Raw genomic sequence first — 15002 nt, 5'->3', positions numbered from 1 at the left:
TCCATACTAAATACACTAATTCGAATTTCTGAGTCCACATTCACGGGGCCAGCGTCGACTTTGGAAGCGGTGCACTGTGGGAAGCTATCCCACAGTTCCCGCACTCCCCGCTGCCCATTGGAATGCTGGGTAGAGCTCGCAATGCCTGCTGGGGGAAAAATGTGTCGAGGGTGGTTTTGGGTAACTGTCATCATTCAACCGTCACTCACAAACGCCCTCCCTCCCTGAAAGCGCCGGCGGGAAATCTGTTCGCGCACTTTTCTGGTCGGTTACAGCGCGGACGCCACAGCACTGCAAGCATGGAGCCCGCTGCGATCATCGCTGCACTTATGGCCGTTGTCAACTCCTCGCACCTTATCGTCCACCTGTGCAACAGTCAGCTACTGAGAAATCGGGCGAGGAGGCTCCGGCAGCGCGGTGAGGAGAGTGGCGCAGACCTCTCAGAAAGCAGGGTACGCCAGTGGAGATCATGGTGGCAATGGGTCAAGTTCATGGTGTGGAACGGCGATTCTGGGCCCGGGAAACAAGCACGGACTGGTGGGACCGCATAGTGCTGCAGGTCTGGGATGAATCACAGTGGCTGCGAAACTTCAGGATGCGTAAGGGCACTTTCCTTGAACTCTGTGACTTGCTGGCCCCTGCCCTGAAGCGCCAGGACACCCGGATGCGAGCAGCCCTGAGTGTGCAGAAGCGAGTGGCCATAGCCCTCTGGAAACTTGCCACGCCAGACAGCTACCGGTCAGTAGCGAACCACTTTGGCGTGGGCAAATCTACCGTGGGGGTTGCTGTGATGCAAGTAGCCCACGCAATCGTTGAGCAACTGCTCTCAAAGGTAGTGAACCTGGGAAACGTTCAGGTCATCATAGACGGCTTCGCCGCGATGGGATTCCCAAACTGCGGTGGGGCTATAGATGGGACTCACATCCCTATCCTGGCACCGGCCCACCAGGCCAGCGAGTACATTAACCGAAAGGGCTACTTTTCCATGGTGCTGCAAGGACTAGTGGACCATAGGGGACGTTTTACCAACATCAACGTCGGGTGGGCGGGCAAGGTTCATGACGCGCGTGTAGCTCTGGTCTCTTTAGACTCCTCCAGGCAGGTACTTTCTTCCCGGACCACAAAATAACGGTTGGGGATGTGCAGATGCCTACAGTGATCCTCGGGGACCCAGCCTACCCGCTAATGCCCTGGCTCATGAAGCCCTATACAGGCGCCCTGGACAGTGAGAAGGAACTCTTCAACTACCGGCTAAGCAAGTGCAGAATGGTGGTGGAGTGTGCTTTCGGACGTCTCAAGGGGAGATGGCGGAGCTTACTCACTCGCTCGGACATCAGCGAAAAGAATATCCCCGTAGTTATTGCTGCTTGCTGTGTGCTGCACAATCTGTGTGAGAGCAAGGGCGAGGCCTTTTTGTCCGGATGGGAGGTTGAGGCAAATCGCCTGGCTGCAGTTTACGCTCAGCCAGACACCCGTGCTGAGAATATCCCAGCGGGAAGCGCTCTGTATCCGGGAGGCTTTGAAAGCAAGTTTCCTCGGAGATCAGGGTAACCTATGACTCTCCACTTGCTTTCAAGAGAAACTGACCCTGGGCCTGTGTCAGTTTGTGTCGATTTGGATCTGCGGCTACATGCCTTGTTCTCCAAGTTTCCCCCACTTCCAAAGCACGTTTTTAAGCAAAGTAATTGTTACACTCATTATTAATAAATCTTTCTTTTACTTTGCATTTCTGTTCTGGTGTTGAGACATGGACGCATACTGTGCTGGGCACGGTGTGCACTGACGTACAGACCGCTTCCTCCATAGAGGACTGACATCCTCCTGCTCCTACATAGGTCTCTGGGGTGGGGGACGGATGACAGTGGTTCTGCATGAAGGGGAGGGTTTGCAGGAAGGGGCGAGTGGTGCCTTCTTTGCATAGGGGTTTGGATGACGGCAGTGGGCTGCGGGTTTCTGCGTGGGAAGGGGTGATGGGTGTGGGAGAAGGGTGACTATCTGTCCGTGGATGAGGGCTCTGGTTGGGGCTCAGGGCAGCGGATAGGCTCGTGGATCCGTTGCAAGTGCATCGTAAGGGCAGCCTGCCTTCACAGTAATGGCGTGACAGGCGCTAGGACCCTGGACAATTATACACATTACGAAATGAACAGGGGCAGCATACACAACACAGAATGACCCTGGTGCCTACTGACTGCAGTGTGTGTGTGCCCCGCAGTTGATCCTTTCCCCAAGTCTGTACCCTGGTACTGTAGGCTATACCGTGCAAGTATGAAACCCCTGTCCACCCCATACACCGAAAAATCCTCTGACAGGAAAGACATGACGGAAACAGTGATTAACAGCAAACAGCTTTTATTAATCTAATAAACAGTGGGGGGATGAACCTTGGATTTGGGACTGGCTGAGCCTATAAGGGAAGCACTTCTACAAATTTCTAACGTGAGAAGTGCGGGGTACACGGCCGCTCTGCTCTGGTTCAGTGACAGTTCTCACGTCCTCTACCACCCCTCCGTCTTGTACTTTTGGGTGAGGGGGGGCCAGGACTTCTTGGCTGGTGAGGGCGATTGCAGAGACACTGCAGGGGGGCCCTGTCCTCCAGCCTGTGGTCCTGCAGGACATCAACAAGGCGACGAAGCGTGTCCGTTTGTTCCTTCATGAGACCAAGTAGCGTTTGGGTGGTCTGCTGGTCTTCCTGCCGCCACCTATCCTCACGTTCCATGAGTGTGCGATGCTGCTCACATAGGGTCTCCCTCCAGTGTTTCTGCTCTGCAGCCTCTGCTCGGGAGCAGACCATCAGTTCAGCGAACATGTCGTCCCTAGTCTTCTTCTTTCGCCGTCTAATCATTGCCAGTCTCTGCGAGGGGGATGCCTGGGCAGTCCGGGAAGGACCCGAAGCTGTGTGATGGGGAAAGTTAGTGATTTCCTTGTACAGATACATTTTCGCGAACAGTGAACACCGTCTAGTCAATTTCCATGAAGAAGACCGTACCGGACAACAAGTGTCACGTGGTCTCCAGAGAAGCACAACATTTTGGCCTACGCTCTGATTGGCTGCGCCATTGCACAGGAGAGCGGAGAAGTCGGGAGAGAGAGCAGAATCCCTCTAGCAGAGAGTCCTGGTAAGCCTTACAGTACATTATGCTTATCAGTTAACGGATAGCTGTGCCGTCGTGCTAACGGCAATCTGGAAATCAGATACTATGACCCTTTTGCAGCCACTCCCGACACTGCAGGGGAAAGATCAATCTATGCTTTTCCTGTGTGGCCTACAGCACGTGGCTGCTAAGCGGGGCTTTGTTATGCAAAGTATAAGTAAACCATTAAGAACAGTAACTATTCGCTAATTGCCCTAATTAGATGCAGCACTTCAGTAACGAGATTACCCTGAGGCGTGTCTCTCGAGTGCAGAAAGAAAGGATGTTAAGGGAAGCACTTCACCGACCGGGACCCTACGCGGCCATGCTGGTAGAGGCGATGGTTCCCCTGTATCTGAGGATGTCGTGGCGTGGAAGAGTGAGCTTCACCGGAGGACCAAATAGGGCACCTCTTCCTCGAAACCTCCTGCGGAGGGTATTTGAGGAACTGTTTGAAGCATTTGTGGAATTGTCCATGGAGGACTATTGTTCCATCCCAATCTGTGTAGACCTACTGTTCGTTTAGTTTCCCTTTAAAAAGTTTTAGATATAGTATTTATAGATAGAATTTATATTTTTGGTATACATGTTTTCGAGCAAATAAATATTTTCTTGTTTATACGACTTACCGCCTGATCCTTCCCCTGACTCTGAGTCCGGGTTCACGGCCGGTGAGGGTTGGTAGGGGATCTCTGTGAGGGTGAGGAACAGATCCTGGCTGTCAGGGAAAGCGGCATTGTGTTCGCTGTCGCCTGCGCCTTCCTCCACGGACCCTTCGTCGTCTTGCCCATCGGCGAACATCGAGTAGGAACTGTCCTGGCTCACTATGCCATCCACTGAGTCCACGGTCAGTGGTGGGACAGTGGTGGCAGACCCACCGAGAATGGCATGCAGTGCCTCGTAGAAGCGGCATGTCTGGGGCTGTGCTCCGGAGCGTCCGTTTGCCGCTCTGACTTTTTGATAGCCTTGCCTCAGGTCCTTGACTTTCACGCGGCACTGCATCGCATCCCGGCTGTATCCTTTCTGTGTCATGGCTTGGGAGACCTTCTCGAAGGTCTTTGCATTACGCTTGTTGGAGCGCAGCTCCGACAGCACAGACTCCTCGCCCCACACAGCGATCAGATCCTGGACTTCCCGGTCTGTCCATGCTGGGGATCTCTTTCTATTCTTGCATTGGGCTGACTCCTCTGCTGGAGAGCTCTGCATCGTTGCAGGTGCTGCGGAGCTCGCCCCGATGTCCAGCCAGGACGTCAGATTCAAAGTGCCCAGACAGGAAAATGAATTCAAATTTTCCCGGGTCATTTCCTGTGTGGCTGGTCAGAGAATCCAAGCTCCGACTGCTGTCCAGAGCGTCAACAGAGTGGTGCACTGTGGGATAGCTCCCGGAGCTACTAAGTTCGATTTGCATCCACACCTAGCCTAATTCGAGCTAGCAAGTGCGAATTTAGCGTTACTCCACCTGTCGGGGTGGAGTACCAAATTCGAACTAAGGAGCCCCCTAGTTCGAATTAAATGGCTTCCTGGTGTGGACGGTTGAGCGATTAGTTCGAATTAACGCTGCTAAATTCGATTTAAGATCCTAGTGTAGACCAGGCCTAAGCAAGTCTTCCTAAAAGCGATCTCCTGGCTGAACCATGGCGAATTGGGCTTCATGCAGGAAGCAGTGGGTGAAATTCTTTGGCCTGTGTTTTGCAGGAGGACAGACTGGATGATCTCAGTGGTTAGAATCTATGAATCTGAGAATCCCAGCGAGTTAATGACGCCAAATGAATAAGGAGATTAATTCAGCCTTGTTTCCAGCTCAGCGAGCCCTGGAGACCCCCGGCCGTTTATTCACCAGTTGAAATTATTAATTTTCGGTGTGTGTTTGACCCCCTTGTTCTACTCATTATTTATTCATTGCCTTGGGTTGATTTGCTGTGATCGATCGGATAGTATTGGTTTCTGTTCCTTGGCTGCATAGTTGTGCCTGCACTTCTGGCATGGACCCTGCTGTGCCTGCACAGATACGCTTGGTGTGTGGGCTGCTGTCACACAGATACTACCAGGGCACAAGTCTTTGACATGCACTTTCCACAGATGCTTGTGCCCGTCACGCTCTGTGGCTCAGACTGAATGCACACGGCAGTGAGGATGGCGGAAGCACATTCATGTAAAAGTTGGCAGGGGATATTGGCGGAACAGCGAGCGCTGCACTCACCCGCTCCGGAGAGGTTTCCTCACCTTCGCGGTGCAGAGCGGGGCGAACGTCACAGCGAGTCCCCGGCCCAGCGAGTCCCCGGCCCAAGTGCATTCAGAACGTGTGGCCAAGCCTTGGAGCCAGAATGCAGCCCTGCGTGGTGTGCAGGGGTCACTGGCCCTGGGTCTCCCGCAGCGAACGTTACCCCAGGTCCTTCTCCATCCAATGCAAACGAAACAAAAACATCTCGAACTCGCCACGGTCACATTTGGCCTCGGGACTAGAGTCCTGAGCGCCGAGCTGAGAGGGTTAAACCAGGAGACTTCCCTTACCTTGAACAAGTTAAAAATGTCTGCAGTCTGCATCTCTTAAAGGGGCGGTGCCGGTTAACAAGGAGTCTTGGCACCGGCTGCTGGAAAGGCTGGTCAGGGGCGTGAGCTCCCCTCCACCAGCACCAAAACATTGCAAAAAAAGGCAGCGAGCCCCGCACTTTCGATAAGGACAATTAGCCGAAAGAGGGGTGTAATTAGCGGGGTCCCGCAGCTCAGCATGCCCCATGCCAGCTCCTGCCCGCCGGGGCTCCTCGCCCTCCTGGCCCCTTGGCTGGCTCTCCTGGCGCACCTCTCCCTTTCCTCCCAAGCCGGGGACAGGCGAGCGGTCCCGGTGGAGAAACCTCCAGGTGTGAAGGGCAGGACTCTCATTCTTCTGGATGTGAACACCAAGAGCCCCGTCAGGGTAACCAGTGAGAACTTCCTCTCCCTGCAGCTGGACCCCTCCATCATCCAGGATGGCTGGCTCGATTTCCTAAGGTAAGGCGGGAGCTCCCCGCGCACCCCTCTCCGACCCGCTCCCAGGCGAGTGGTCCCGAGCCCTGGGCCGGCTCTGCGCTGCGGCCGGCGCTTGTGGTGACGGAGGAGCCGGAGTGGTTTCCATTACCATGCACATGTTTGCAATGGAGAAGGCATTTCAGAAACTTATCAGTTAGGACTGAAAAAATGTCGGGCTTCCCTCTCCCAGCAATTAGCCCCCGCCGAAAGCGGCAGGCGGTGCCGAGCCAGCCCAGGGAGCCGAGAGGGGACGGCCCCCGAACCGCTCGTGGTCCTGCCGGGCGGGGAGCCGGGTTGGGGTTCGGGCTGCAGGGCTGCCTCGCTCGCCCGTCGGCTGCTCAGCTAGTTGCGAGCAGGCGGCTGCTGGTACCGAGGGCAAAACCCTCCCTCGGATGTAACTAGCCGTGCTTCGCCCGGGCCAAGAGGAATTGCAGCGGCCCGGAGGAGGCAGCCCCGCCCGGGGAGCGCCCCCCTTCCCGGGGGCAGTCGGGCCGGAGGTCTGCAAGGGAGCGGGGTGTCTCTGCGCGGTCTTGCGCTGAGGCTCCGCTCTGAGTTCCCGGTTCTGCGGAGGATCAACGCGAACACACGGCGGGGCCGGCTCCGGGAAAGCAGGAGTGGACGCTTGGCTCCGGCGCGCAGCCCCACCGGCAGGACCCCGGCGTCCGCCACTGGGTTCCCTGGGAACAGTGGCTCGCCTGCCTTTGGCTCCGGGGAGGGCCCGGGCAGCGGCCCAGGGACGGGCAGCGGCGGAGCTGCGAAGCGCGGAGACAAGGTTCGGTTGAGAAACCGCCAAGCCGGGCCCAGGGGAGGCTCCGCGGCGCGCACTCACCGAGGCTGGGGTGGGACCGCTTGCGCGCTGGCGAGGCTGCGGCGCCTCCGAGAAGGGGGCAGCCACAACTGTGCAGGCTCGCTAGGGTCGGGCCCGCCGGGGTGCTGGGAGGGACCAGCTGGCCAGTGCCCGGGAAAGCGGGTGGGTCCCCCCATCTTTGCCGAGGCGGGCTCCGGTTGCCGGCTCAGGCGACCAGGGGGAGATGTAGCGGCTCCCGCCACCGCTCCGCTCCTGGGCTGGATGCCGGCCCGAGCGGGCTCCCCAGGTGGGTTTGCGGCCGCGCCTGGGCCGCTGGAAGGTCTTTAAAAGCCCCAATGAGACGCGAGCGCCTCGCCCGGGCTCGGTTGCAGTGTCCCGGCGGGAGTTCCCCCGGGCCTACGCGGGCTTCTGGGGGAGACGAGCCAGGAATGCCTCGGGCCCGATCCTGCCCCCAGCTTACCCGCACTCCCGGGGTATCCCGGCCCCGGGGCAGACCCAGGCTTCGGGCGGGGTGGCTGCGGCCGGCGCTGGGCAGGGACCGGCTCGGCCTTGCATCCTGCGGAAGAGGAAACGGGGCTGGTGGGACCCTCCACGATCCGGGCCCCCCGGGGGTGGGCTGCTCCGCAGAGGTGTTTGGGTCCGGGGCGCCCCGGGCCAGCTCCCCGCTCAGCGCCTCGCTCTCTCCTTCCCAGCTCCAGGCGCCTGGTGACCCTGGCCCGGGGCCTGGCTCCCGCCTTCCTGCGCTTCGCGGGGAAGAGAACCGATGTCCTGCAGTTCCAGAACCTGAAGAACCCGGCCAAGAGCCGCGGGGGCCCCGGCCCGGACTATTACCTCAAGAACTACGAGGACGGTGAGCGGCGGAGGGCGCGGCGGGTCCCTGCGGACACCTGGGTCGTGCGCGCCAGAGGCACCGGCTGCGAGACGCGCTGCGGGGTGTGCGCGGCCCCCGGCTGCTGGGAGGCAGGAAGCGGGTGTCTGCGTGGGGCACAGCGGGCAGAGCAGGTCCGTGTGGCCGGCAGGCGGCTCTGCGGGGGGCGAGTCGCTGCAGGTCTCCAGGCCCTGGGCCACAGGGCGGCCGGCGGCCCCCGGGCGCCCCTGGGACGGGGTGTCAAAGCTGAACCGGGGAGCGGCGTGTGCCCGACTCCCGGGCGAGTTCGGGAGGGACCCGCGTGGGGTGTCGCGGGCCGAAGGCTGGGCCGGGCGGGAGAACGGACCTTTGCTGCTCGGTGCTTTGACCCTCCTTACTTCTGCTGCGCTGGGGTCAGAGGGAGGCCAGGGGTGTGTGCGGTTCTGGGGGGGTGCGAGGAAACCAGGGGTCTGTGTTCTCGGGGTGTGCGATTGTGATGCGGGGAGTCAAGGGGTGTGTGGTTCTCGGGGTGTGTAGTTGTGGGAGGGGGGCAGGGGTGTGTGGTTCTCGGGGTGTGTAGTTGTGGTGGTGCGGGGGGCCGGGGTGTGAGGTTCTCGGGGTGTGTCGTGGTGGTGCGGGGAGGCCAGGGGTGTGTGGTTCTCGGGGTGTGTAGTTGTGGTGCGGGGAGGCCAGGGGTGTGTGGTTCTCGGGGTGTGTGGTTGTGGTGCGGGGAGTCAAGGGGTGTGTGGTTCTCGGGGTGTGTAGTTGTGGGAGGGGGGCAGGGGTGTGTGGTTCTCGGGGTGTGTAGTTGTGGTGGTGCGGGGGGCCGGGGTGTGAGGTTCTCGGGGTGTGTAGTTGTGGTGCGGGGAGGCCAGGGGTGTGTGGTTCTCGGGGTGTGTAGTTGTGGTGCGGGGAGGCCAGGGGTGTGTGGTTCTCGGGGTGTGTAGTTGTGGTGCGGGGAGGCCAAGGGTGTGTGGTTCTCGGGCTGTGTAGTTGTGGTGGTGCGGGGGGCCGGGGTGTGTGGTTCGGGGGGTGTGTAGTTGTGGTGCGGGGAGGCCAGGGGTGTGTGGTTCTCGGGGTGTGTAGTTGTGGTGCGGGGAGGCCAAGGGTGTGTGGTTCTCGGGCTGTGTAGTTGTGGTGGTGCCGGGGGCCGGGGTGTGTGGTTCTCGGGGTGTGTAGTTGTGGTGCGGGGAGGCCAGGGGTGTGTGGTTCTCGGGCTGTGTAGTTGTGGTGGTGCGGGGGGCCGGGGTGTGAGGTTCTCGGGGTGTGTAGTTGTGGTGCGGGGGGCCGGGGTGTGTGGTTCTCGGGCTGTGTAGTTGTGGTGGTGCGGGGGGCCGGGGTGTGAGGTTCTGGGCTGTGTGTAGGGGGATGACGGGCTCGGACGATACTTTCTGGATCCCGGGTAAAACCCGCTTTCTGGTAGGAGCCTGTGTAACCCCCCCCCCAGTGACGCCTGCACACACTCGCCCTCCGGCCGGGCCTGTTCGGCCGCACTCCCCTGGGCGTGTGAAAGCAGCGCGCTGCCCCTGCGGGCCGGGTGGGTCACTCCGCCCCGGCAGCCCGTAGGCGCCTCTGGGGCCCCGAGCCCGGAGGTTCAATGCCGAGGCGCCCATCGGGGTGGTGTCGGGGCGCAGGTGGCCGCCCTGCCGAAGCTGCTGGCGCTGGGGTCTGCGCTGAGCAGGGCTCGGGCCGCTAGCAGGCTCCAGGCCCCGGGCACTGCAGGGCAGGAGCGTCCGGCTGTGCCCGCCTCCCTGGCAGGGCTCCTGCCGCCCCCGCAGGAGTTCATCCGGCGGCTGGGAAGGGTCCTGGGTCCCTGTCGCTTCGCCCTGTCCCGGCTGATTCCCCGTGGAGTGGCCGGAGGATGCGGTTCCCTCCCGCCGCAGACCGGAGCCCAGAGAGGCAGATTCAGCCCTGAGCATCCTTCCCCGCACCCCGGGGGGCTGTTCCCCGCACGGGGGGGCCGGTTCGGGCGCTGGTTCCGTCGGGCTCACACCTATCAGCGGCCTCTCGGCGCCGCGCTGTGCTCGCCCGGGCTGCGGGCCGCCGCCGCCCCCGGCCCCGCGCTGGCTTCCCAGCTCCCCCGGCCTGGCCGGGCCGGGGTCGCTCTGCACGCAGCGGGGTGAATCTCATGGTCTGGGGTGCAGAGAGCTGCTCAAAACCGTCATGAGCAACGGGGCAAATCTCGTCGCCTTGTCCCGCCTGTGGCTCGCCAGCCGTGGAGCCATTGAACAAAAATTTTCTTTAGCCAAAGAAAGCAGAAAAACAGAAAAATCCAGTTCGATTTTCTGCTCTGTCTCCCGGCCTCCATTTTTCACCCGGCGCTGCCGTTTCCTTCCCACATTTCTAACATTTCTGGCCTCTTCGCGTTATTTCTCTCCCCGCGCTGGCGTTCACACGCCTCCCAATTTCACATCCTCTGCCAGCAGAATGAGTGTGCTGTTTACTCCACTTCCAGATAATTAATGAAAATGTTAAATGAGACCAGACTTAACGCTGCTCGGCACCTTCGGCAGCCCCGTCCCTGGCTGTTCATCATTTCCTTTGGTTTAGGGTTGCGTTTTCCAGCCCGCTTGAGAGTTCCAACCGATTTGAATTTAATTCTGTTTACCGAGATGTTTCTAAGCCGTTGGACCAGATTTCTCGCTGGTTTATCTCAATTGTTTCTAGCAGTTGTGCCAGGGAAGGATTTAGCGCTGTACTACAATTAAGGTATTAATTAAGCTTTACTACAATTAAGGTCTTACATTTATTACATTGACTTCATTCCTTTTAGCTGCTTTGTAATACAGCACAACAAGCAGTCACGTTCCTCGGACACGGTTTGTCTTCTACAAAGGCGGGCTGCTCACGGACCTCTTGGTTCAGCTCTTCTTCAGGATTTTACATATTTCCCCACCCCACCCCCACTACATTGCCCATTATTTAACGGGTGTGAAGCTAGCACGGAGAGGGAATTAATCGGAGGGTTACTTTTGTTTCCTTTTTTAAAAGGTCCATGTTTGCCTTTTTCTCTCTTCCCCCAACCCTGGTTCCTCCCCGACTGGATGTGACTTTTCATAAATAACCATCAGTGTTTTGGGATGTAGCCAGTTCCACGTGTTGCCTGTATGTTGCATAGGTTCAAATCTTCCCTGCTTTGGGCCAGATCTTGCAGCCCTTCCTCACGTGAGAAACCCTTTTCATGCCAATGAAGTCACTCACTCTAGCAAGAGTGGCCAGGTAAAGTTTTATTAATAATAGTTGTTTTTAAAGGGTTTTAAAATTTTTCAATTGTCCACATTTATTTACTTTTCCTCATTAAAAACAGATAATAAAAAGCATTTCAGTACCTTAACATTTAAAATAAAAAAAAATTACAAATTGCATCACTTTGCTTTTGTATTAGTGGTTCTGGCTTTTTCTTTAGAATTTTTTTTGCCCTTGAAATATTTGCATAAGCATTTTTCCTTCCCTTTGGACCGCATTAATTCAGGCGACGAAACTTCAGGAAACTGTAGTGGCAAAGCTCTATCCTGCATTATTTAAATAAGAAAGTGGAATATAGTGACTACATATAGGAAAAAAAAGTAACAATATTTTGTCTGTTTTTTAAAATGTACCTTGTCTACCTGTGACTTAAAAGAGCCATTAGCTGAAGATTTTCCATAAGTAATTATTTAGGAAGCCAATTAATTTAGAAAGACAGATCCCAGTGGTAGATCAGTAGAAAAGACAATCGTTTGCAGAGCGCTAGTCAAACAGTGAAGCACTGTATGGAAAAAGCAGACATATTTGCCAGTTTGTTTTCCTCTCTCTCTCTATGCCTGATCTGATTTGCACTCAGATCAAGAGGCTTGTACTCTGCTACGTACAGGCAGGTGGGTCATTCTGGATATTTCTTTTATCTCTGTGTTTCACTAGCTAAAGCAATCCTGATCTTGTGCTACCCTAACAAATCTCAAGGGAAGAGTTTGTCTTAATCTCAGTCTGTGGAGATGCAGATTGAAGAAACAATGCTGGCCCAGCCAGCTGTAGTCAAACATCTATGGGAGAAACTAACTGTACGGCATAAACTGTGGATGGTTCATACAAAACATTTGTAGAAATAAATGTTGCTGCTTCAGCCTAAAGGTCAATATTTCAACAACTTGCTGCAGAGAACTTCCACTTATTAAATGTCTTCACTAGGGGTTTTCATGACGGAATGACTGAAGGCTTTTGTTTCTTCAGTTTTCCTCATGGCAATAAAGTTGAAATGTAGCAGCCCTTCAAAATGAAGTTTCTCATAGAAGTTGTAACCACAGGTCTTAACTTTTCATCACTTAAATGTGGAACAGAACCATTGCAAATGTGGGTGAGGGAAGGAGGGACACATGTGGTGTCTATCAGAGAGCAGTGTCAATCAGAAAGGTGTGCTAAGGGGGATTTCCTGCCTAGAAGCAAAACTTTCTGATTTGTTCCTAAGCTGTCTGTGTGGGAACATCATGACCAGGAGCTAGTAACTGTCATTGTATTCGAGAGGATCTTTTTGTGTGGAGGTTGCGCTGAGAGCTTCACTAGAGGAGTCCAGTTCTCTGAAATGAAATCCTGCTGCCACTGCAAAGCTCTGCCCCACCTCACTGAGTCCTAGCAGCATGTTATCGTTTCACAGCATTACTAGGCCACTCTTATCAATAAGGCAGGAACGATTTGCATTGCAGTAGCACCTAGAGGCTGCCCTCCGAATCAGGGCCCCATTGCGCTAGGCACTGAACAAACACCTAAGCAGAGACGTCCTGTACCCTGAGGAGCTTGCAGTCTAAATAAGCAGCATAGACAAAGGGTATAAGTCTGGGAGCAGCCTGTGATCAGAGCAAGCAGAGAGCATCATGTTAGTTACCTCTGTTTTTCTAAGTGATCTGGGTTTGTCCATTTTCTCTGTATGTGCTTGTGTGTGTTTTAAAATCGGTTATTGGTCTGGGTGGGGTGAAGCGAAAAGGGTGGAGAGGATGATGAGTTAATAGGAACAAGGTATTAGGAAAGAGGGACTTGTGATGCTACAGCTGTTAAGGCCATGTCAGCCTTTTTGCCTTAAGCCCCTTGTGACAGGGATGTCCCGAGAGACGAGCCAGGACCTGCCCTTAGGACTCAGCTAGGCTGAGGCTGCCGGGCAGCCGGGCGCTCTTGGTATTGCGGTGAGGGCTGGCTCAGCCGCTGCGCTTCCCTTTCTTTTGCAGAGGGGACACGTGGCCATGCCTGGAACATATCAAACAGCGTTTCAGTTAAATGCCTAGAAGGTTGTTTCAGAGCTTGGGGTTCTTGGATCCTGGCTGAATCCAAGAGGAATGGGGGGAGTTCCTCCCACAGGGGGTCTGAGTGTAAATGGGACAAGATGTTTATGAGGGTTTTTGCCCCTGGACATAGGGTTCAATTCATGTGGCATTAATTTAGATGGAGAGCTCCTAGAGGCAGGGACTGTCTTTCTGCACTGGGTTTTTCAGCGCCTAGCACCATGGTGCCCCCATCCTGCTTGGGGCTGTAGGCACTACCCTAATAGGAGGGATCAATAGTGATACCCCCACCACTGGGTGGGTTGTTCTCCCCCAGGGCCACCTGACAGGGATCTAGGAGTGTCTCTGTGTCTGTCCATCACACTCACAGGTATTCTCAGCATCTCACAGAGAACTAGATGGGATCCTGCCCCAAGCAGCCTGCAATGCAAGGGAGGAAATCACATTCCAGAGGCAGGGGAGTGGCTCATTCAGCATGTCTGGGCCTTGTGGGTTCAGAGCTTTGTGTTTGGCTTTAATTAAGGGCAGACACACTCTTGTTTGTAGCCAGCGCTGAGGAGAGCTCTTAGCAGTAGCTTGAAGGAGGTGAGGGTGGAGACTTCACAGGTAGGTTTTGGGTGATTGTTCCTGGTAGCCAGGGCAGCAAGGCAGGTGAAAAGGTAGCCAGGGAGGGGACTGGATTAACTCAGGGGCTTTCGGGCTTGCAGCCTAGGGCCATGTATAGTTTGCTGAATGGCTCTTCAATTGCCTTGGGACTGGGCCAGCTGCTCTGCCATGCCACCTGAGAGGAGCAGCCAATCGGAGCTGCTCAGGAAGCTCTGTCTGTTCTCACAGGAAGGGAGGGGCTGGAGGGGAGAAAGAGTTCTGCAGCCCCCCCTCTCCATAACACCCCACCTGGGAAGGAGGAGGGAGTGAAGAGCCCCAGGAGCTGCCCCCTTACCTGGAAGGGTCTAGGGGAGCCCTGCTGCAGCCCCCTGCCGCCAGCCTGGGAGGATGAGTGGTGAAGGAACCCAGTGGGAGTGGAGGTCAGCTGGGATCTGGGCAGATGTGGGGGCTGAGGGGGCAGAACTGATGGGGGCTGGGCAGATGCACTCCGTTTGCCCTCTGCTTACTGTCATGCCATTTATTTAATTTAGACATTTTTCCATTTACATTTAACCCCCTTGGGGCTAGACAGTGTTGATACATTTCCACTTATAGTGCTACACTTTTAATCAGGCACTTAATCCGATGTTTATGCAACATAAGGGGGATCAGTAATTGATGGGCTTTCATTAGTTAGTTTGATTGCTCATTGCACAGTACTTTTCTGGGAAAAAAAGATGGTGAGTGATTGTCAAAATTTCAGGCATTAAGAAAGAGAAATGAGTTGTCTGTTCATTTGAGTTTAACTTCTAATTTTAATTTCATACTTTTAAGACTTAATATTAATAATGTACTGTTTTAGTAGCATTTCAGTGTATTTGTATAATTATTTATTTGCAAGATTTCATTGGAATATTGTCTATCAGCACACTTAACCTTTGATTTTAAGATTCAGAAATACGGTCTGGCACACCACACTTGAGAGTTTGCCACTCCAGCTGCTGGAGAGAACAAGCAGCCTCAGAACCCCTTAGCCGTAGAGAGAGCCCTGCGGCCCACCAAGATTTGGACATTGCCTTGTCTGGCCCACCAGAAAATGTAACTGATACCACTGCTATAGGTAATTAAAGCCATAGCGTTACTGCTTTTATTACTACCAGTTATGTGCTGAAATTAAAAATAGTTTTGTTTGTTTTAACTGTTATTCAGCTTTAGAGTTGGTGCATCACATTTAAAAACCAAACTGTAATAACCAAGGTAATTTTAGGTTTCAGAGTAGCAGCCGTGTTAGTCTGTATGTGCAAAAAGAACAGGAGTACTTGTGGCACCTTAGAGACTAACATTTATTTAAGCATAAGCTTTCGTGGGCTAAAACT

At 55.3% G+C, this 15002-nt stretch overlaps 1 protein-coding gene across 4 annotated transcripts in view; it reads left to right on the top strand.

Annotated features, from left to right (window-relative positions):
* Positions 1-5561: 5561 nt before the first annotated feature.
* HPSE2 (heparanase 2 (inactive)) overlaps positions 5562-15002 on the top strand; it is a 261831-nt gene continuing 252390 nt past the window's right edge. For all 4 annotated transcript variants that reach the window (XM_045024572.1, XM_045024571.1, XM_045024570.1 and 1 more), the window contains exons 1-2: positions 5562-6119; positions 7638-7795. In XM_045024572.1, the coding sequence (XP_044880507.1) occupies positions 5860-6119; positions 7638-7795 (418 nt within the window). In that variant the 5' untranslated portion in view covers positions 5562-5859. The remainder of the gene's footprint in view (positions 6120-7637; positions 7796-15002) is intronic.

Source organism: Mauremys mutica, chromosome 7, assembly GCF_020497125.1.
Source record: "Mauremys mutica isolate MM-2020 ecotype Southern chromosome 7, ASM2049712v1, whole genome shotgun sequence".
Taxonomy (NCBI): Eukaryota; Metazoa; Chordata; order Testudines; family Geoemydidae; genus Mauremys; species Mauremys mutica.
This window is presented reverse-complemented; position numbering and strand designations above follow the sequence as displayed.